The sequence below is a fragment of the Amphibalanus amphitrite genome, unplaced genomic scaffold (genome assembly GCF_019059575.1).
Source record: "Amphibalanus amphitrite isolate SeventyFive unplaced genomic scaffold, NRLGWU_Aamphi_draft 000306F_arrow, whole genome shotgun sequence".
Lineage (NCBI taxonomy): Eukaryota > Metazoa > Arthropoda > Thecostraca > Balanomorpha > Balanidae > Amphibalanus > Amphibalanus amphitrite.
In genome coordinates this window covers 120,906-141,680 of record NW_024881801.1, presented here as the reverse complement: position 1 = coordinate 141,680, position 20,775 = coordinate 120,906, and the positions used below count along the sequence as shown (strand labels likewise).

Here is a 20,775-nt window from a genome sequence, read left to right as displayed (position 1 = left end):
AGCGCATTGTTTCAAGTGACCCGGACGCGCTGGCGGTACAAAGCATACCGAAACGTGGAGAGCCTACCTGCCGTAGGTAAGGCCATGCATGACCAGGAACGTACCCACTTCCTACTCAGGTGGCAAAAGATGACCATTCCAGATCGATGGTGATCTATATAAGCCAGGGGTCGGCAACCTACCGCCCGCGGGCCGGATCCGGCCCGCGACCATTTGACGTCCGGCTCGCGTCTGGTAACAGCAACTAACATTGCGTTCCGGCCCGCGGTACCTTCATAAATCGATTTTGTTTTCCGTACACCAGTCTATTAATTACGCTGTCATGTTTCTCCAATATTGCGTACCTATGACTGTAGCAAATTGCAACCATGCCATGCTCCGGCCCGCCGGCTGCTTCTGAATCGCTTAAATCTGGCCCGCACCCCAAAAAGGTTGCCGACCCCCGATATAAGCACTGGCATATTATCAGGGATGGAATTGCAAGTAGACGAGAGGCAGCCGATTATACCTGATTTTAAGGTCCTAGGTCATTGGGTTACCTTCCAAGTCACTGACCTTGACACCCACCCTAATGCACGGGAGCAACATCATATCACATGTTTGAACGCTTGAAATCACGAAAAGACTGCTAACGCGCGGTTAATGCCAGCCATGTGCCGAATTGCGATTCCGGCCAAACATGGTCTTGAAAAGTAGGTCACAGGTCAAAGGTCATTTGGGTCAGGGTCATGAAACTTTCAGGGCAGGTGTATAATTGATTATAGCGAGGGTATTGAAAGTTTCGTCGCGATCGGCCGCTTTTTACGAGAGTTTAGGGCGGGAGTCGAACGGACCCCTCCCCCTTCGTTTGCTTATTGATCATCTTTTGCCACCTGAGTAGGAAGCGGGTACGTTCTTCGTCCCGTATGGCCTTACCTACGGCAGGTAGGCTCTCCACGTTTCGGTATGCTTTGTACCGCCAGCGTCCGGGTCATTTGAAACAATGCACTTTATTGCACGGCTCGAGCCATCCTGTTCGCAATCGAGCACATCACACCTTAAAGGAAATAGTTCACTTTCCTGAAATTAGTATTTTGCTATGGATTTCTGTTTTTTTATGCTCAAAATGATCAGAAAATAAAACAAAACGTTTTTGTAAAAAGGATTATTTTCTATATTTTAGTATAAGAAGAACTATATTCTATATAAAATAATGTTTGACGCGGAAGCTTATTACGCGTTGACCAATCATATTGCGTAGGACAAACCCATCGGCTGTAAGCAGCATTCTGATTGGCTGACGATGACGTGACTGCATTCCTCAGCAAGGCACGCATTCCTCTGCAAGGCACTCTTTTCAGAACGAAAAATGGAATATCTTCGTCTAGGGTGATTGTTGGGCCGTAAAAGCTTCTGATTTGTGCTAGTCTCAGCGCAAGCAACAAAACTGCTATTCCAGTTCCAAACCCCATGTTAAAAGTGAACTATTTCCTTTAAGAAAGCATGTTCAGTTACATAGCAATCCTTTTCAGCTATCCGCAGGCTGTATCTTTCTTAAAAATCAGCTTCAAAAGTTACCCACTTAACATAGACCGTCTACAGGGACCGGGAACTTCTGACCACTTGCAGGTGGCGCCACTGCGCCCCCATGCGGGAACGATTCCGTGCCGGCCGCGGCGCGGCAGTGGGCCGTCTAGGTTACTATAGAGGTCAATGGTTAGCCATGACAACCAGGACAAAAACGCTGGTTCAGATATTAGAACACTAATAACAAGCATACACGTCATGTCGAATGTAACATTTGCGTTGAAATTGCAAAATTGGTTCAAATACTACCTAAAATAATGCAGTTTTAAGATAAAACGCTGCCAAAGGTCGATCGATCAAAAATACAAACGTTACAAACCTTCGTAAATAAAGCACAAGCACACTATGCAATAGCCTTGGCAATAGCATGGAAATAGCCAAGAAATAGCACTAATATTCAGGACTATTGCTATACTGATACAAGACTGACAAATGGCTCCATGTGTGTACAGACAATGCCATGAGTAAAATGTGGCAATTTTTTTATTATTTTTACTTTGTCGTGAAATGCATCTATCATATTGGTGCAGAAATTGATTTACCTGTTAACATGGGATTGCAACATGTGTGATTAGGCTATGCAATTTAGCATCTCAATATGCCTTTCGCCTTGTTTCATTGTAAATATTCAAGCAAATGACAACAATTATACAATTTTGCTCGAATATATACAATAATGTCTGATAATTCACATATACCTTTCATGTTTGTTTCCCCGACAAGACTCTGGGCAGTAATCGCCACGCCATGTGTGGATCGCCCATGATCGTAAATACATACATACATACATACATACATACATACATACAATTTTTTGAGGTATTGCTGATTTGAATAAGTTGGACGCAAGAGCCAAGCTGCTATGCGCTCTACCCTAACTCAAAACAACAACTGATTTGAATAAGTTAAGTAGATAACTTGTGCGACTGCATTTGCAGTTTGATAATGTTTGTGTACCTGTCCTATAGAAGATAAAATTGAATTTTATCAGGTGGGAAGCATTTAAACTCTATGAACTTTATTTTGGGACTACACTTTTATCCTCATTCTGGTTTTGTTTTAACTACAATGAGCCTTGTTGAAAGTGCACTTCCTCATACTATATATTTAATATTAATATTCATGTCCATTCCAGGTCACAGTTAGGAAAATGAGTACCTAAGGATAAACGGCATTGGGCCTGAGGGCTGATGATACTGTCATTGTCATCAGCAATGCCGTTTTGCTGTGTAGGTACAAGCTTGGTACAAGCAGCATAGCTTACAGCTATGCATATAAAGAGGTGGTATGAAGATCATTCAGTTGTATTATATTCTAAATCATCATGTTTAGTCCTGCAACATAAAATAAAACAGGGCAAATAAGGTGAATTGCCCTAGTGATATCATTTGGTATTGAAAACAAACTATACTTTTTTGTCATAATGGATTTTGGATCAAATGAACAGCAAAAAGAGTGGATTGAAGAGCTGGAGAACTTCTTGGAGAGTGACAGTGGACATGACACATCCTCAAGACAGAAGAAGACTGAAATGCTGCTGCATTCAATAACACAGGCACTAGAAAGCCCTGAATACAACAATGATAATGCTGAGAAACTTACATCAGTGCCAAAGAAAGAAGCAAAGTCAGATAAAACTAGTCATGTGGCATGCCTGATGTACTTTGCTTTATTGTGCATTGTTACATTTGCTGCAATCAAATATGGATACTGCCAAGGAAAGTCGTTGAAACTCTGCTGGAACAATAATATTCAGGACTGGATTTATCCTATTCTGAGAGCCATTCGCCTGATTGCATTGCCAATCATTCAGTATTTTCCATCAATTACAGGTAGGTACAAGTAGGTTTGAAATGTGACATCACTTACAGTTTCATTGATGGCTGATGTTACAATCCAAGTACCCAGGATCAGTGTTTGATAAGTGTTCCATGAATCAATATTCTAGTTACACTCTGCTGCATAAATATTAAATCAATAAACTACTTGTCAATATTATCATCATGTTTGTCCTATACTGAATAATATCAGTTACCTAATTGTCATAATAAATTGTTGCTGCGAAACATCCTGGACAGTTTATCGTTCACTATATATCAGAGTTATTTGACCCTGTCGCGTGACAGCACCTCGTCTTGACCCCGTCCCTCCATTGCATCCATTGGCAGTCGGGGTCGGGAAGAAGAGAGAAACAGTGGTCTGGGCTAGCTGATTGTAATACGATACAGCCTTCTCGGGTGGAGAGTGCGTGATCGTATTACATACACTCGTTAATGGTAGCTTGTGCGCATTTGGACCTGTATCCAGTTACATTTAACGTCGTCCGTTTCATTGCTTGGCTTCTAGTAGTTGATGCTGAGTCATTGTCTGAAATGTTTCGTTTACCGTCTCAAACCGCTGACTGTCCCTGAGCTCCTTTGAGTCCGTTTATACTCCCTCCGTAACTCCCCGTCTCGCACAGAACGACCTGGAAAAGGGACGAATGCTGATACTCGCTCGTCTTTCTCCCTCCACCCTCGCTCAGATATACACGAGGAGACGTGTTTGATAGAAAACCCGTTCTACTGGGACCAGGAGGTGGACTGCTCGCTCTGTCAAGACGTTGCCGTTGTCACTCTATCGGACGCTCAGCACTTCGAGGAGCTATTCTACCACAAAGGGGTGCCTGTCATCGTGCAGGTAGGAGAATAGACAGTTGGAGTGGATACTGGATATTATTCATCCTTCATCTGGATTTCGCTGATGATCCCAACACATGACTTACTTTTTTTAACTCAGTTGAAATCTAATTGACCCTGTGCCCTGTTGAGATTTTACGACAATCTGCAACTACTTTGTCTCGTGCTGGTTGCATTCAAAGACTGAGGAATGGAGATAAGGGATTGAGAAAATATGCGTTAAGCTAAATTACCATATTTACGACGTCACAGTCAGATTGGTTGTTGTTATAATCTGTACGTAAGCAATGCATATATGTGTGTCATACTGCGCTGTCCGACTGACCCCACCCTCCTACCTTTCCCTCAGGACGCCGTCCCGTCCCCGGTGTACCTACCATCGCTGAGGAAGCTGTACGCTGAGCACCGAGCCGACATCGCCGCTGGATCGGCCGTCCGTCTGGTGCCCGCACCGCCCGGCCTGGACAGCCTGGACCGCCTCCTGAGGGCTCCCGCGCGTCGGCTGGCGAATATGGAACACTGTATCCAGTGGTGAGTGTTGGCAGTACCGCTGGGGTCAGGGGTGAACCCGCTGAGGGAATGACATAGGTGATGAGCGGTGCAGTGGGCGCCGATGTGCGCGCTATCGTGGCTGTTTTGAAACAATAGATTGTCATATTGTTCTCGCCTGCCTGAATAGTATTTGTCACGTCGCCTTTACAAAGTGTTCATGCGAAAAAGCACTCATAATCGTTTAGTGAGTTTGTTTTATCTAAGTTATGCATTGAGGGAACCTGGCATATAATTCGTACCTATTCCTTTCCATGACGGTTGATGGTGTTACGATTGGTGCTGTTACCGTAACATATTCCGATATTTACGTTCCACAGGCGCTTGTTGCGGGTGTCTGCCGTGAGACATTTGCGGGAGCTGTTCGTGCGTCCCTACTTCATCACCAAGAAGACGGAGGTGTCCCTCCACCGCTACATCTACCTCTGCGGCGACCAGGGCGAACAGTTTCACCTGGTGAGTGTCGGCTGGTGATGTAGGTCGATGAAGATCGCAGTGGGTGCTGGAGTGCGTATGTAGGATTATCCCTCAATATGTACGAACAGGACGCTCGGAGTTTGCTTTCCTGTCCAGCGAGCGTTATCTATACACTCGCCATTGATTCTCTTGCCCAGGCAAAAGGCAAATTTGAAGTGAATTTTGATATTAACTATGCGGCTAGTTTGCAAAGCGTGTTTTAGGGATGATGTTCAAATGTTCGTTGATTCCCCAGCGGAGTTACAACCCGCTCACTCTTTTCACCGCCAGCCGATGACCGAATTCGCTAATGTGTGGATCAGTCAGCACAGCGGTACCCGGCGGATTCGGCTGACACCCAGCAGCGAATGCAGTGACATCTGTCGGCCACTGTCGGCACTACTCCGGCCCGGAGAAACACGTGAGTGCAAGGTGCAGGCAGTGGACCGAGTTACGAGGTCAATGCGTCAACGCGTCGCGCGATTGTACTGATAACGATTTGTTCGAGGACTTTGACCCATATGATGGTTATGCGATTGTTACATTACATGACTGTATTGATGACGATGTGCTTCTAAAGATGCAACGCCTTGTACGCCGATTTTCCTCGTTGTAGTCACAGTAATTCTTTGATCCCTTTACCTCGTCAGTGTTCTACAACTGGCGCTACTGGCGGGCCACCTCGCTGTCCGTGGATCCCTCGCTGCTGACGGGGACTACCTCCGCGTGGGATGCCGCCGAGGGCCTCTGTTCTTCAGACACCAGTCCCGCCTCTACCGGCTGGGAGCGGTGGGTGCGTGGCAAATGCCCCAGCTCGGGCAGAGTGTGTCCTCCCGTCTACGGCGAGCGCTCGGGGGAGACGGCAGCTCCGCCGGCCGGTGGACAAGGGTCGGGGGGCGGGGAGGACGCGGCCGCGGTGACGTGTACGGCCGGGGTCAGGGCGGGCGGGGGGATGGATAGCTGTATACGGTCCCCAGGGGTGAGCCCCTCGCCCCCCGAGCCCACCGTTGGCATAACGTTTGTGGGGTCGTTCTACTGAATTGGTGCTCGGGGAAAGTCTTGAACTTAGATAGCTCTTACATAATTTGTTACGCCAAGGCAGCTTACAACGCACAGCTTTATGAATCTAATTATAGCAGGGATAAGTCCATTTTTGTGGACTATTTTAAGTAAGACACTGTGTTGTAATTTGCACTGCCGCTCCAAGCGGCTTGGAAAGGCGTTATGTGTATCTGAGCTTCCACATTACCTTTACCACGGGTGGCCTGTATATGTATTATGTAACCATTTATCTCAGCATTAACCAACGTACGTTCAACACGTACAGGAAATAACGCCAAATACGAGTGTGCCAATCAGCCTAACCTGACAGTCCCAAGACATACCGCAGTCTTCCCCGCGCTGGCTGTGCTATTTTACCTGCACAAGCAATATCGCTTTATATATTGTATGTTTAAACTTAAACGTGTTGATGGAACTGTGGTCAATATGTCGGATGTTCATGTTTTTCGTCATCTCAGCCATGAAAAGAAACTGCGCCGTTTTTATATGATGATTCACTTATTTTTGTCCTCGGTCACAGTGTGGCAACTTCACGTCTCGTCCTCCAGTCAGTCGTTTTTGTTTTGTTTCCAGGGCACATAATGTTTTTATTTGAGTAACATGTTCCCGATATGCGCGTACCCTGGCGTACGTTTTGCCCGCCGCAGTAGAGCTTCGTTTAAACTAAGTCACAATGTGCTAGTCCGGCGTCGTATATTGCTGCTAGTCGCAAATGAAGTCACAAAGTTATGTATTCTGAACAGTTGTTCGAAATGTATTATTTCGCACCGCTACTTGTTAGCAATTGTGACCACTGATATGTGATGTCACGATGCCAAACAAATATATTTCTATTAGCGTCGATCAGTTTTCATGTCACGTATCACGCGGATGCCTTGAAAGAACAGCTGTTCAATTTATGAAAGTTGCCATATCTCTGAAGCGGCACTTGGGGAGGTGGACGTGGTTGTGTAGTGTTCACCTATATTTTGTCGTAACGATATGTGTCATGACCCGCGAGCTAGTCACCTTCAGGAAATCAGGTTGACCGTTTTAATGGGTTTGCTTCCAAATGTCGCAAACTCTTAATCGAATTGGGGACTCCATCTTAACATAAAAAAGATGCGTCGACACGGGGATATATTGGATTGATAACATGTCAAACATCACGACTAGACTCCACGGTCGGCTGGATCGGTCCGGTAACGCCCGACCGACGGGCGATCAACGGTAGCTGAGGTTCACCAATCGCCCCACGCCGAGACTTCCGGGCCATCACAGGAATGGGGTGTTGTGGGGCGGCTCGCAGGACACACTGAGAGTGCCCGCGAGCCGCCCACACGGGACCGGAACACAATGCACACGCCGCGATAGACAATGGTGTCAATGATTACCCCTCGGCGAACAATGACACTGAACGAGCCACGGTGGTGCGAGCGACATTTGGAGTCCACAAGACAATGCGCCAACTGCCAAGTCAAGACACATGACCGTATCGCGTTTTACGATCGCGAGCCTCGAGTGGACAACCAGTCTTTATCAGGCAGACCACTGAGCACATCCACAGGACATGATGAACATGCATTATACACGCATCACACGTCCAATACATGTCTTGATAATGGCGATACCAACCATTCAGCGCATTACTCGTATAACGCAGGGCGTGGCCCAACTCAGCATTGCGACTTCCGACGACGTTGTAAGCCGGACATATGTGGTGCCCCACTCACCACCGGCATTGCTACTGGCCTTTGAGCACACCGGACACTGCTGTACGATGGCTCGATTATTACCCGGTTTGAGCACGGAATATATAGTCTACGACATTCCACACGCAATGTCGTAGACTATACCGGGTGGCCCAAAAAAAACGTTCCGAACTTTGGAGGCATATATCTCAAATTTGAGTGCAAATAACGAGCCAAAATTTTCATCAAGTTTGCGTCACTTCTTTGCGCATTGGTATGCCAAATTATAACACTGTACCATCATTTTCAAGCCAGCAATCTTATGTTGAATGAAGTAAGACGTTTTTGCTTTTTTTGCCGTTGTTGAACGGAAGTAATTATTGGCTTAGACGTACCATGTTAGAAAAGATACAAAAAAAATAGAACGGCTTGAATGATACCAGCACGTGTGTTGCTATTTTTTCTTTTTTGTCACACTTATGTGCTAAATATTCAAATACTAAGCCAAAGTTGTGTTAATGGATGCCATTCGTTTCAACACAAGTTCTGTTTCAAGGCGAAGGAGTGTCACGGTGCATGGGTTACTGCTGATCGCCCTCCCTTCAAGAAGATCAAATAGTAAATCGACCGAATAAGGAAAAAAGCTAGAGAGAATGTGTCACCCTGAGGCCTGAACCACCAATGAGACTAGCTGCCAGTAGCAGTCATGGCTGTAGGCCGTGGTGCCGAGATGGAAGTGGCCCGTTCACTCACATTTTTGGTAAGCATCAGAGCAAAAAAGTGATTTTTACATGGCATGCTAGAAACACGAACCGTTTAAAAAGTAATTGACCGAATAACATAAAAATCACACCATTTACTGAAAATGTGTGCCGCATTGACTATTCGAAGTTTCAATGTTGTATCTTTATCACTTTCTAAGAAATATTGATTTAAAGTTGGGAACGTTTTTTCTGGGCCACCCGGTATATTCCGTGGTTTGAGAAAGGGAATCAAATAATGCTCTATTTTCACGCTACATTAATTTTATTACCATGAAAAGCTAATATGTTCGCACATTTCGATTATGATAAATGTAGGATTAAAACAAAAGTGAGACAAAAAAATCAGCCTAGAGGCGGCTGATGCAGCAAGTAATTTTTCGCAGTCATCGGCGTGTAATAATCGCAACGAATTTAGATTATCACTGATTGCCTAGCACAGAAAAAACGGCATTTCAAACAAGTGTCTAGCATCGGTGAAGCCTGCAAAGAATCAACACTCTATGGTGATGAGCAATAGACGGTTGCCGATACTCGGTAACTTGTCTTTGTTCGAAACAATAAAACCTGCATTATCATGGGTCCAGCCATACATGAATGGCTACGGAAGACGTTAAATAACCACGTACGACTGATAATAGATATAGCATACATTACGATATGCGTGCAGCTGCAAAGGGTGTTAACTAATAAAATACAGGACCTTGTGATAAATAAGAACACGAAGACCACCTTCTCACACTTCCGTAAGCACGTACACCGCACACAGAAAGGTACCAAAGTATACCAATGATTGATTTGGTAGTGTGTATGAATCCAAGGCGGTCAGCAGATCATTATGATCATTGGTGATCTTTAACCAACAAATTTACGCTATTTAAAAAAAAAAAAAATCAAACACAGTGACTCGTGCTGGCATAGACGGAATGTCTGTCATAAGTACCTTTAAACGATAATATCGCAGATCCCACGCAAACTATCACAATCAACACATTGAAGAGTAAATATCGCACAAAACACCTGTCTCAATCAACACGCCGTGGGGTCCATCAGAACGCCTATCGTAGAACACAACACCAAACGACCTACCCACTGCACCCCACACATCAATGCCGAATCTCGGAGCACCCACACTCCCTCACAGCGGTGGATATAGCCTCTGGCATGACACGATAACGTGCTGCCCCATCGACACTTTCACTGGTGGTGTCGCGTATCACGTGACCACCTTCCCGCATGTCCTAATGAATGTCCTACAGCGCCGGCTGCGTTCGACGCCCCGCCGAATGAACTCGATCGTCCCGACTTGGGCTCCAGCGAGCCGCCGTTGTTGCTGTCGCACCAGCCAGCACGTGCACCCGGCTCGTCCGAGAGGATCTCCGACGGGGCCAAATGGTCCGGTGGGTCACTCAGGGTCCTCGAGGGACCGGATCGGACCGCCAGAGCTCGGGCACGGTCCGCTAGACCGAATGAGGACCAGGTTTGGCCTCGTGGTCCAATAGACAGCCGCGATTGGTTCATTACACCTAGCGACGGCTGCGATTGGCCCATCAGCCCGAGCGGCGGACGTGATTGGCCCATGGCACTTAACGTCGGCCGTGATTGGCTGAGAGGAGCAGCCGACTGTCGTGACAGGCTGATCGCACTAACAGACTGTCGCGGCTGGCTCACCAGACCCCCAGACGACCGCGAATGCTCTCCGACGCTCTCGGACGGCCCTGACTGGTCCTCTACGCGGGACGCAACCGCCGACCGGTGCGACTTACCGGGCGGTCGGAACAGCCGGCGGCCGAAGTGCGCCAAATGCTAGTCGAACCGCTGTTTCAGCTTCTGTTTGAAGAGGATGGGCACCAGCGATAGGCAGGCGAACACGGCCAGCCAGACGACGGATGACCAGGAGACGGCGTCGGACGAGGAGGTGAGCTGCTGCAGCGTCGTGCCGCCCTGAATCGCCACGAACGACGGCGGCGCCACGCCTGCCGCCGGGGAATGGACGAGCCGGTCAGCGAGGGAGCCATGTGAGACTGGGCTGGTTAGATTCTGAGTAACGTAACCAGATTAGGCTGCTACATAGGCTCCGGTTTGATTGTGAATGCCACACTAACCTGAGATTAGGTAACTGTGGGTCAGGACCTATGAGGAGTGGTAGATATTTCATTCACATAACAATTCAATCGCAGAATAAATCATTAAGCAATAGGCAACACCACTCAGTTTAAATTCGCATAAAAAGATACCAAAGCCAGCCTGCCGTCAGCGACTGTAAACGCTGCCGATATGAAGAAATTATCAAAACGTATTACTCAATGCACATACTTTTCGGATATCACGGCTAGTTTCATCCCTGTCACTCAGTCAGTCAGTCATATAACGCAAGTGGTCCCTGACCTATGAACGTTCCGATGAAGAAGGGCGTCAGCGGCACCTCGATCACCGGAGACGTGATGTTGATGAACCAGTTGGGCAGGAACGGCGTGATCCGCAGGAAGATGATGTAGTTCAACAGGTTGTCCTTCTGATTCGCCACCTGAGTTTTAGAAGACATGTCAGCACTGTCAGCAGATTGGTACGATTGTATAGTGACTAATGTATACCTTACTAAGTCACAGAACGAACAAGGACCAAAAATGTTCCTGCTTTAGATCATTCCGGCGAAAGAAAACGAGTACCAAACGATGATATAATCGTAGACAAAATAGGTGAGAACTAGCATGACTTAAATCGGCAACAAAAACGTGTGTGAGCTGCATAAAACAAATATCTGCTTTGACAGACGCCTTGGATGCTCTAAAACAACACGACCAGACCTATGCCAAAACCATGTGCTGGTATGACTCATCGCTTCCCAACCCTTCGTTGATTCAGCAGCAACAATAACAATCCAGCCCCACCCCGCTGCAGACTGTGCCCACCTTGAGCGCCCATTCCTTGGCCTTCTCGGGGAAGTACTTGTGCACGATCTTCCTCCCTGCCATGTAGGAGAGCAGGTAGCAGAAGGAGGCGCCGGTGGCCGAGCAGAAGCAGACGAGCACCAGCGCCGCCCAGAACGGGAACAGGAAACCCGTCAGGATCGACAGGAAAATCGAGCCCGGGATGGCGAACGTCTGCAGGCTGTGACATCACGTTAAGGAAATACCGTGACGAACGAACATAGCCGCGCACAAACGGTACAGCGAACATAGCCACTCAAACAGACCGCTTGCGATCAGAATTGGACAACAAGATGCAGTTTTTGAGGAATTTTTATGTGATACTTGTGTGATGATAAATGCACAAAATTCATAATGGAAATTTAGCTCAATGCTGAGCGAGATACTGCGGACTGTAGAGGCATTAGGCTGCTTCTAACCATCAAAAGAAACAAGCGAAGTATTATTTTTATGTCAACTCCCTCTGAATAGTTCAAAGGTGCAAAGCTCCAACACTTCCTCAAAAAGGATACAATATGTATGTGATGAAGATTCCTGTCATAACTTCAAAGTAATATTGCTCCTTGTAGATGCTGAGAACCTTCCCCAGTCTCTTTGCATCTTCAATGTCTCTTGGCAGTTTAAAGTCTTGTTTTTCCTCTCTGCAAAAAAGGTAACACTGTTACTGCAGGGCGCTAATTGGCAGTCACATTAACCACTGGCGACATAATTGTTATTCTTGCTAGGTAGGTAGGTAGTTAGTTAGGTAGTTAATAAGTGAACGTACACCTACAATGAACTGTAACACTGCATATCTGAACATAAATGCATTTCATTATTTCAACTCTCAATCTCAGCCAGTCTGCAGACTGCAGAGCACAGATTGTAGCACCTTGCACTCTCTTTTATAAGAAGCACTTATCCCTTCCAAGAATACTGACACTCCTAAAATAGGTAATGTGAACAAATGTGCAAATCACAAAACAAAACAAATTGAATGTACAGCAAAAACATAACTGAGTGTCAATTAAGTTAGCTTTTTCTTCCCAAATGACCAGAAAATATCCATCATTTTCAGATTAGCTTTAGTTAATCTCCTAACATTGAATATCTCATATCAGCTGAAATGAGAAAATGATTGGCTGGACTATGGAAGTTTTAAAAAATATATTAAAAAATGATAGGTACTTACTCAGTCATTTCTGGAAATATTGTATAAACATAGGCTAGGCATAGAAGTGATGTGACAAAGATGCCTCCCAGCACAATGAAGGACTGGCGGGTGCTAGAAGCTGCCTGATGATGCATGATTATCACTGGCTTTTTTCTTGAGGTGCCTAGTCTGAAAGAAAAAAATAGTCAGTGACAGCTGGGGCATACATAAATAAAAAGCACTAATCTCAAGTTATTTACACTCATGCTGTGCTTGCACCACCAGTGACTTGCTGACAGAAATGACTTGCTGTTGATGCAGTGGCTAGCATGGATCTGATTTAGCTTAGCTGTGTTAACTAAAACACAAAAAAGCAGAAACAAGGTACATCTAAGGCGACTTTAAGAAAAAAAGCTGCAGAATGCAGTTATTTTTAGGGCTTGTAGGCAACCCAGAAGTCACAAGTTAAAGCTTCACCAGCCATAAAACACTGATGTAATGTGCAAACATAAGTGCAATATTTGTTAACAAAATTTATCCTTAAAAGCCAGTGTTGATCCCAGCTTCAGTTTTACGGTAAACGTTTGGGGAGATGGCCTGAGGGCAATTAGCTGGAGATCTTAACACAAATTGCAACACTTTTTCTATATCAGGATTTTTGAATTTATAAAGCGTGTTTATTATAAAACTACGTAGATGATGATGATTGGGTTTGATTGCGTGCCCAACCTCTCTACGTAGGCTATTACTTTTTCAAGTCGTATTACACAATTTTTGGTTATTTAGTGACAGGCTCTGCAGCAGGCCCCGAGGCTACCTCTCCCAAACGGTCACCCAGTTTTACCAGGCAGCTAGCAGACAGGCATCAAATTAGCTGCAATTTTATCAGTGGTTGAAACTTGTTACTTGTATGCAACTTTATACCAAAACAACCAAAACTGCCAACTTCTTTAGCAAATACCTAAAATTTGTTTCCATTGGCTGAGCCCAGGGGAGACGTACAACACACTTTCCCTATCCTGCAGCACAAAAATTGACAAATGATACGGATACCCAACCATTCTTTTGCCACAAAGATACTTACTAAATAATTCTTATAATGAAAAATTTACTTCAAATTAGGTACCTACTAATTATAGGAAGAGAGGGCAACTGGCAGAACCAGTGGAGCTTTCATTAATCATTATTCAGAGCAACTTTTTGGAAGTATGCATGCAATCTCAAGCTACTTTTCTGGGTCCACCAATGTCAGCATCTCAGCATAAATTTTGCCCACACACCCCATTTTGACTTAATGCATGCATCTTTGAGCAGCACAGATTCCCCTCTTCAAAAGAACTTAAACATTAAAAAAGAACATTAAATGATGGTAGCAAAATAGTCAAGTTATCTTGATTGATACTCGATAGTCACAGACTTGGAATAGATCATAATCTCGAAAACTTTAACCTGACCCTTGCAAAAGTGTCAAGCCAATAAAAGCAAAGAATAAAACCCATCATTTATATCAATATTGATATCAAGGCCACCACAACCATGGCCCACAGTTGTGAGTAAATGCCCAGTTTTGATCAGTGTTGCTGGTGTTGTCAAAACCAAGAGTCTCTCCTCATGCATTACCACAATTATTTAGAGAGTCATTTTGACAAATTATTTTCATAATACCTTTAAAATGATAATTTTCACAAGGCACTTTGACTTTGCTACCGTGTCAAGGAAAAACATAGTAAGCGCCAATGTAAACAAAAATGAGTTAGAGATGCTAACGGGGGTTTTCGGGACCGGCGGATTCGTTTCTGGTATCGCTTTTTTCATAACTTTCTCCAAAACTGAGATATTAAAGGGGTAGAATATAGCAAGTCCAGTGGCGTCTTCCGTTTGGCAAAGAAAAACACAGCATGTGACAAGTTGCTGCATGCTAGGTTTTACCTCGACCAAAGAGACCTGAACATCCCATTTTGCGCTTATGTGCATTGTGATAAAGCGTTGCGTACTAGGTTCTCGCCCATTCGCGACTTCCGCGCTTTAGGAAGCCCACTCCCCTGGTTGGGTCTGTCTGTTACTGCTGGCTAGTGGCTACATGAGCGAGCTTGATGGCACATCAAGGTTGATGCATGTAGCAACTTGATGTGCTCTAGAAAACCTTAACTTCGCTTCACCGCCCCGGAGTCCCTATTGCAACTTATCAGTGTGAACCCTGATTTTTGAACTGTGGAGAGCCACACTGGCAAACTTTCGCGGTGTCCTTGAGCGGGCCGACATCTGCTGCGTGCGCCGAGCCGCCGAGCCCTGTTGGTACGAGTGGCAGGGGTGCCGGATCCAGTATCCCTGCGCCTCTTCCTGACGTTCCTGAGGAGTTTCTGAGGGACCCAGTGCCTAATCTACGTCTGCCTCTGCGATACCGAATACGTCTAAAGAGCACGATATCAGGGTGTGTGTGAAGTGCGTTAGTGGGATAAACCATTTTGATTTGGGTTGTGTTGAAGTATCGCGAGAGATACTGATGCATGCCGAGGCACTGTAGTCAGCCAGCATGATGATGAGATGGCGTACACTGCAGATATGCAGGTGTAATTTCTTTTAAAAAATGACCGAGTGGCCCTGTTCACGGGGCTCGGCGGTCAGCCGCGGGATCTATGGCCACGGGTAAACGCCGAGCTGCAGCTACGGCAGGTGCCCGTGAACAGCACTGGTGAAAATCACTTCTTCATGAGCCGTCTGGTCCATAGGCGTAGGAACAGGGGGGGGCGGAGCCCCACCCACTTTTCAGCCTTTTTTAAGGAAAAATCTTCATTTTTGATTTAAATACAAAACTAAGAGCAGGAAATGGTTCAGCAAGGTAAGATGAGCACAAAACTACAAAGAATTTCTTCATAGGGGCATTCTTGAAATGACAACTGTTTCAGTTTTGTTGACAACCTATTTCATAGATAAAGCACATCTGGCACAGAAAAACGTAGTAAGTAACCATGCTAGGTTTTTCCCTCTTCGTCCAATGCCACAGCTAATCTAGCAAGTCCACATTTACATTATTGGTAAGCATTTGAAAAATTTGGATAGCATTTCTGAATTGCGCACATAAAATACATATAGAAACACTATTCAGGTTGATGCATGTTATGCGCATTTGCTTAGGCTAGCACACGTTCACGTTTCCTCGTTTTTCTCCGTTTCGTCACCTTGACACTTACTAGGTTCTTCAAAAATAGGGTAGTTTGACTTGCAAGGGACAACAAAAACCGTGAAAAGCATTTATGTCGCAGCTGCGGCTAGTTTGTATTCACAACAAACGACGTTGACGAGTGATACCAGATCACATGAAGGAAATCCTCTGCCGGTGTTTTGTCCTTTCTTTTCTGGCCATCTTTTACCTTGGTTTATTTTTTTAGCTTTATTTTAGGATGCACTGTTGGAAAATTGCGTTGAAGCGTGTGCATCAATCCTGCTAAATCGTTAATCGCCTCTTCAAGAGCTAATAAAGGTGCCAACTGCAAAGTGCAAGCTGCCATGAAATAGGAGGCGCATCACGGTAGGTACGTTTTCCCAGCAGCATCACTCTACTCGCGGCTTACGCAAAGCAGCTTGTGTCTCAGACGTAATTTTAGCACCCCTGGAGCACTATTACATGGTGACTGATGAATTTCAGGGGGTGCTCGAGCACCCCCAAAACCCCTAAGGAACGGGGCCGGGGGATTTTTAAAAGTTATACGAGTGATAAATGCCAAATGGCGAGCAAAATAAAAGGACTCGAGACTGGATGGAAAGCTATGTTTTGCCTAGATTGGGGTCATAAATATGTCTACCAGATTGAAAGTAATACCTATTTGAAACCAATTTTTATCGGGGTAAGAGCATATTCATTATTCGGCACTTGGCACAAATGCGTCTTTTGACGAAAGAGGCGTAGAAATGTCCATGATTCCTTCTTTGAAGACTTCTATAGTTTCATTGCTTCCCGCTGGAAGCTGAACAGCTTTAAAACCAACAGTCCCATGACGTAAAAATATTTTTCGCAGATAGCTACGTTTAGGTAGTATCAGTCACGCTAGCATAGTCTGAGAGAGAAAAATGCATCATGCTCGCCAGTCACCACGTTGTAGCGAGCAGTGCCAGCGCACTTATATGCATCGCATATTAGCAATGACGGCATCCCGCAGGCCATGACCATAGGCGTGGGGGGGGGCAGTGAGGGCAGCTTGCCCCCCCCCCTCCCAACTCTGGGGCCGTGGGGGCGGTGCCCCTGCAACTTTGAGACGAAATACCGTACTTTTATGCAAATGTTTTCTTTTTTGTTGAAAAAGCCAAGGGATGAAAAATAAATGGCCTAAAACCGGTGAGAAAACTACATCTCGGGCTACTCTAGGCTGATCTCTATTATGGTGTGCCCCCCCCCCCAATCTGACAATAGTTCCCGCGCCCTGGTCACGACTGACTCGTGCGGCAAGGTATGGCAGGCTAGCTCTCACCGAGGTGGCTGTGATGCCTCCGAGGTCAGCTGATTATCCAGGGTAATCACCACCGATCGCTCCATGGTTCCACGGGTCACCACTCGGCGGCACGCGAGACGGCCGAACACTGCCTGTGCACGCCGTTCACCCCTGGACTGTCTCAGCCGGGCGTAGTGCCGGACACCGCGACGTCCGCGACTCAGCCGACCCGGTGCGCCGTTTACACTCCTCGGACCGAGATTCGCCGCCGACCACTGACACCAGATAAGCTCAGAAGTGGAGGCTCGATCGGAGCCCACACCTTGAACTTTAGCCTGGCACCGCCGCCGCTCGCGTGGCGTGCTTTGCTGATCTAAGTAAACAACGAGGACGTCGCCGGCAACTGAAATGACCGCTGGACATTATAAAGCCCGCACTACGGACAAGCGGCAGAGCGCAGATATATGTATACCGGGAAGATTCTGCTCTGAACTCGACTGCAGGCTACACCAGGCTACACAACGTTCGCCCACATTCAAGCACCGCCGCGCACCGCTACGTTGTTCTTATTTTACACATAAACATGGTAGTTTTAGACCGACAGGCCCGTGTTGATATTATGATACCGAACGCGCTGTAGGTGGGTGGGTGGGGGGGGGAGGGGGGCGGCACCCCGACATTCGCTACCATCCTTACAAAACCGACTTGATCCGGTCAGCAGTGCCGAAACCATCGATCCCAACTACGCTTGTCGCATAATGTTAACCCGGCAGTTGCTGGGGTATTTCGCCACCCACCGTTTGCTGGGGGGGGGGGGGGGGGCGTTAAACGCCCCCAGCCGATAACTCGAGAACCAATAGGCGCAGCGAAACGCACGAGGCGGCAAACGAAAGAGCGCGACGAGACGCTTCAGATGAGTACTTTAAAGTTGAATTTTGAGGTCACAGGTCGGGTCAAGGTCAGGTCAAACACCTGAAATCGGGCTTTCAGTAGCATGGACTTCAGGACTTCGCAATGGGCGCCTCTCGCCATAAACTCTGTCAAAACGGTGCACAATCCATCTCATAAGGCCTACAAGAGTGTCAGCTTCATATAGGGGTCAGTCAAGCATAGGTCAGGGTCAAGGTCAGGTCAACCGGGTTGGCACATATCCCCGAAAATCAAAACTGATATTCGCAGCCTGTGACACATGTTTTATAGGTAATTTGGGGCGTAAAACACGATGGTGACATTCATTTTATCATATGTGTACGTGTTTGGCTCAAAAAGTTCAATTTAAGAAATTCGTGTATCATGGTCGTAAAGAAGTCACGAAAAATTGCCAAGATTCAGTTCAAGATTTTGGAAAATGCGGAACGATAATCAATAATCGAAGATAGCCATTTGATTGATCATGGTATTGGCAGTCTAATGGCGTTTACGGCATGTCTGTATGTCTATTCTGTGATTTTATATGATTTTTTGAACATATGCCGTTTTTGGTCGAAAAGTCAGAAATCATGACGTCACTAAAACCTCGATATCTCAAAAATTTTCCGACCGATTTTTTTGAAACTTTGTCACAATAAACTTCAATCAATTCCCTACAGGTACCCAAAATTTGGCGCGCCTGCGGCGCGCCGTTTTTATGCTATGGCCCGGCGAAAAAAGTGGGGGCGTTTAACGCCCCCCCCCCCAGCAACTCGCGGGTTAATGTCAGAAGACGATGAAAGGAAATAAATGTCAAAAATGAGGGATGAGGATCTCATCGGCTTCCTAGATCCCTTAGTCGCCGTTTCGCCTCAGCTACTGAGCTAGAGTCTCGCAGAAAGCAACGAGTGCGCCGTTACAAGACACAGCGATTGGTAGCCAATTTAAGGTCTCAGCCCTCAGGTCAACCGGTGTCATCTGAGGCCAGGCCCCAAGGTCATTAGGTACTTCGTCAAAAATAATCGCAGAGCCACAATTTTGGCACCATCGTGCTCTTCACGCTCAGGCGCGTCGAATGAATGATATACTTTTCATACTTTTATACTTTTGGTGTACTTTTTACAATTTTATTCGCGTTCTTTTCACCAGACGCGGTGTCGAATGATTTGCTTTTTTGTTTGGATGAGGTCAACTAGGTGTTGACTGTTGAGCTCAGGTCAAGGTCAGGTCAGAGCCACTCGGTCGCGAAGCTGGTCGAAGGAGGTCACATCACAAATCATTCGCAAGCCTTTTCTCGAGTCCATTGGTGGCTTTCTCGACTCGCAAGCTCAATTTGTTCGGGCTTTATTGATGCGAAACTCGATGACGGGGCTGTGCGAATACGGCCACACGGACACCACCGCGCACGAATGTACGTAGGTACATACCCATTGCTCCTGTGGAGCCTACCTACCTAACCACGTCAGATAAAGGCATGACCCGTGACCGTATAGTCGACTACAGAATGATGTTCCACTCCTCAGAAGGCAGAAGCTATCAGTTAACCGCGGAGCGCTAAGTTGTGCCGTTTATCACGCAATTAAGCTTGTCGATTGTGACCATTGAGACAAAGCTATAATTTGTGAACTCAGCCCGTGTGATGCGGCACAGCCTACCAAGCCAGGCAAATAATGGTATGTGAAAAGTGGAACATCATTCTGTAGTCGACTATATACATAGCTGAGCACGGGATTTGAGACAGGGGTGAGGAGCCGGCTGCCGGAGCCGCCGGAGCCGGCACGGGTTAGGGGTTTTGGGGGTGCTCGAGCACCCCCTGAAATTCATAGGTCAGTGGTCACCATACAATAGTGCTCCAGTGGCTGCCTAAATTACATGGGTGTAGTTTTCCAAAAATCATTGGGGGTGCTCAATAGCTTTCAGAAAGCCATGCCATAGTTTTTGTAGTTTTTTTAGCTGTTCTTTTTTACTGTAGCCATCAGGCATCATGCAAGAAATGATGTTAAATCGGTTCGAGAGCTTGTTTTAATAGCGCCACTGTAAAACAATTTTGGCTCACCCAATGCATTAACCCGCGCGGGGCTGGGGTCTCCAGCCGAACGCTTGGGGCTGGGGTCTCCAGCCGAACGCGCGGGGCTGGGGGGAGGTAAATTTTACCCCCCTGTTATCTCCCGAACTAATGGTCCGATTTGGAAAATTCAAACGCCAATCGAAAGATCTCATCACGAATACCTAAAAACATGTACTTAATTTAAAGTTTGAGCTCAAGGTCAAGGTCAGGTCAAGGGTACAAATTGCAAGTTTCTACAGTATCGGCCTTGCACCGTAGTTGCCGAAGAATGGAGTCATGGACTGAGACTGATTGCCCAAAACGTGTTTGGGCCTGACCTTGGCCATAAGTTTGGCAGGCCAGATTTTGTACTGGACCATTTTGAGTCAACTTTGAGAAATACATAACGTACAACGGTGGTAAAATCGTTGCTATATGTATAACACAGTTTACCCGCTCCGGGTGTGAGGGAGGGGTGTGGGGCAATGAGTACACTGACGTGGCGCCCTCGGAGGGCCGGTATGGGATTAAAGCTCAGCTGCACTAAGGGCTTGTGTGGTGCCTTCAGTTATCGGTGGCACCCTCAGA

General features: G+C 46.4%; 2 protein-coding genes across 3 annotated transcripts; one reads left to right on the top strand and one right to left on the bottom strand.

The window, feature by feature from the left end:
• Nucleotides 1-2,696: 2,696 nt before the first annotated feature.
• On the top strand, nt 2,697-7,152 carry LOC122388025. Its single transcript, XM_043378764.1, has 6 exons — nt 2,697-3,398; nt 4,091-4,245; nt 4,594-4,775; nt 5,114-5,249; nt 5,541-5,670; nt 5,900-7,152. Exons 1-6 carry the CDS (start codon nt 2,990-2,992, stop codon nt 6,286-6,288), a joined length of 1,401 nt encoding a protein of 466 aa, XP_043234699.1. The 5' UTR covers nt 2,697-2,989; the 3' UTR covers nt 6,289-7,152.
• A 2,488-nt stretch (nt 7,153-9,640) lies between these two features.
• LOC122388024 (transmembrane protein 41B-like) lies at nt 9,641-17,486 on the bottom strand. Of its 2 annotated transcripts, XM_043378763.1 has the most exons (7): nt 16,025-16,045; nt 14,470-14,503; nt 12,844-12,993; nt 12,185-12,313; nt 11,655-11,853; nt 11,131-11,269; nt 9,641-10,718 (listed from the first exon to the last, which is right to left on the bottom strand). In XM_043378763.1, exons 3-7 carry the CDS (start codon nt 12,957-12,959, stop codon nt 10,549-10,551), a joined length of 753 nt encoding a protein of 250 aa, XP_043234698.1. In that variant the 5' UTR covers nt 12,960-12,993; nt 14,470-14,503; nt 16,025-16,045; the 3' UTR covers nt 9,641-10,548. The 2 variants fall into 2 exon arrangements, with proteins under 2 accessions (XP_043234698.1, XP_043234697.1); XM_043378762.1 differs by lacking the exons at nt 14,470-14,503; nt 16,025-16,045 and adding an exon at nt 17,271-17,486.
• Between the last annotated feature and the right edge of the window lie 3,289 nt (nt 17,487-20,775).

Bases quoted from the DNA above. Each gene is read 5' to 3' on its own strand.
- LOC122388025 (XM_043378764.1), top strand. From the start codon at position 2,990: ATGGATTTTGGATCAAATGAACAGCAAAAAGAGTGGATTGAAGAGCTG. The intron at 3,399-4,090 runs GTAGGTACAAGT...ACCCTCGCTCAG, and splicing joins GTATTTTCCATCAATTACAG to ATATACACGAGGAGACGTGT. The intron at 4,776-5,113 runs GTGAGTGTTGGC...TACGTTCCACAG, and splicing joins ATGGAACACTGTATCCAGTG to GCGCTTGTTGCGGGTGTCTG.
- LOC122388024 (XM_043378762.1), bottom strand. From the start codon at position 17,335: ATGGAGCGATCGGTGGTGATTACCCTGGATAATCAGCTGACCTCGGAG. The intron at 11,854-12,184 runs GTATCCTTTTTG...GTGATGTCACAG, and splicing joins ATCTTCATCACATACATATT to CCTGCAGACGTTCGCCATCC. The intron at 10,719-11,130 runs GTCAGGGACCAC...CCCCGGCGGCAG, and splicing joins CTTCATCGGAACGTTCATAG to GCGTGGCGCCGCCGTCGTTC.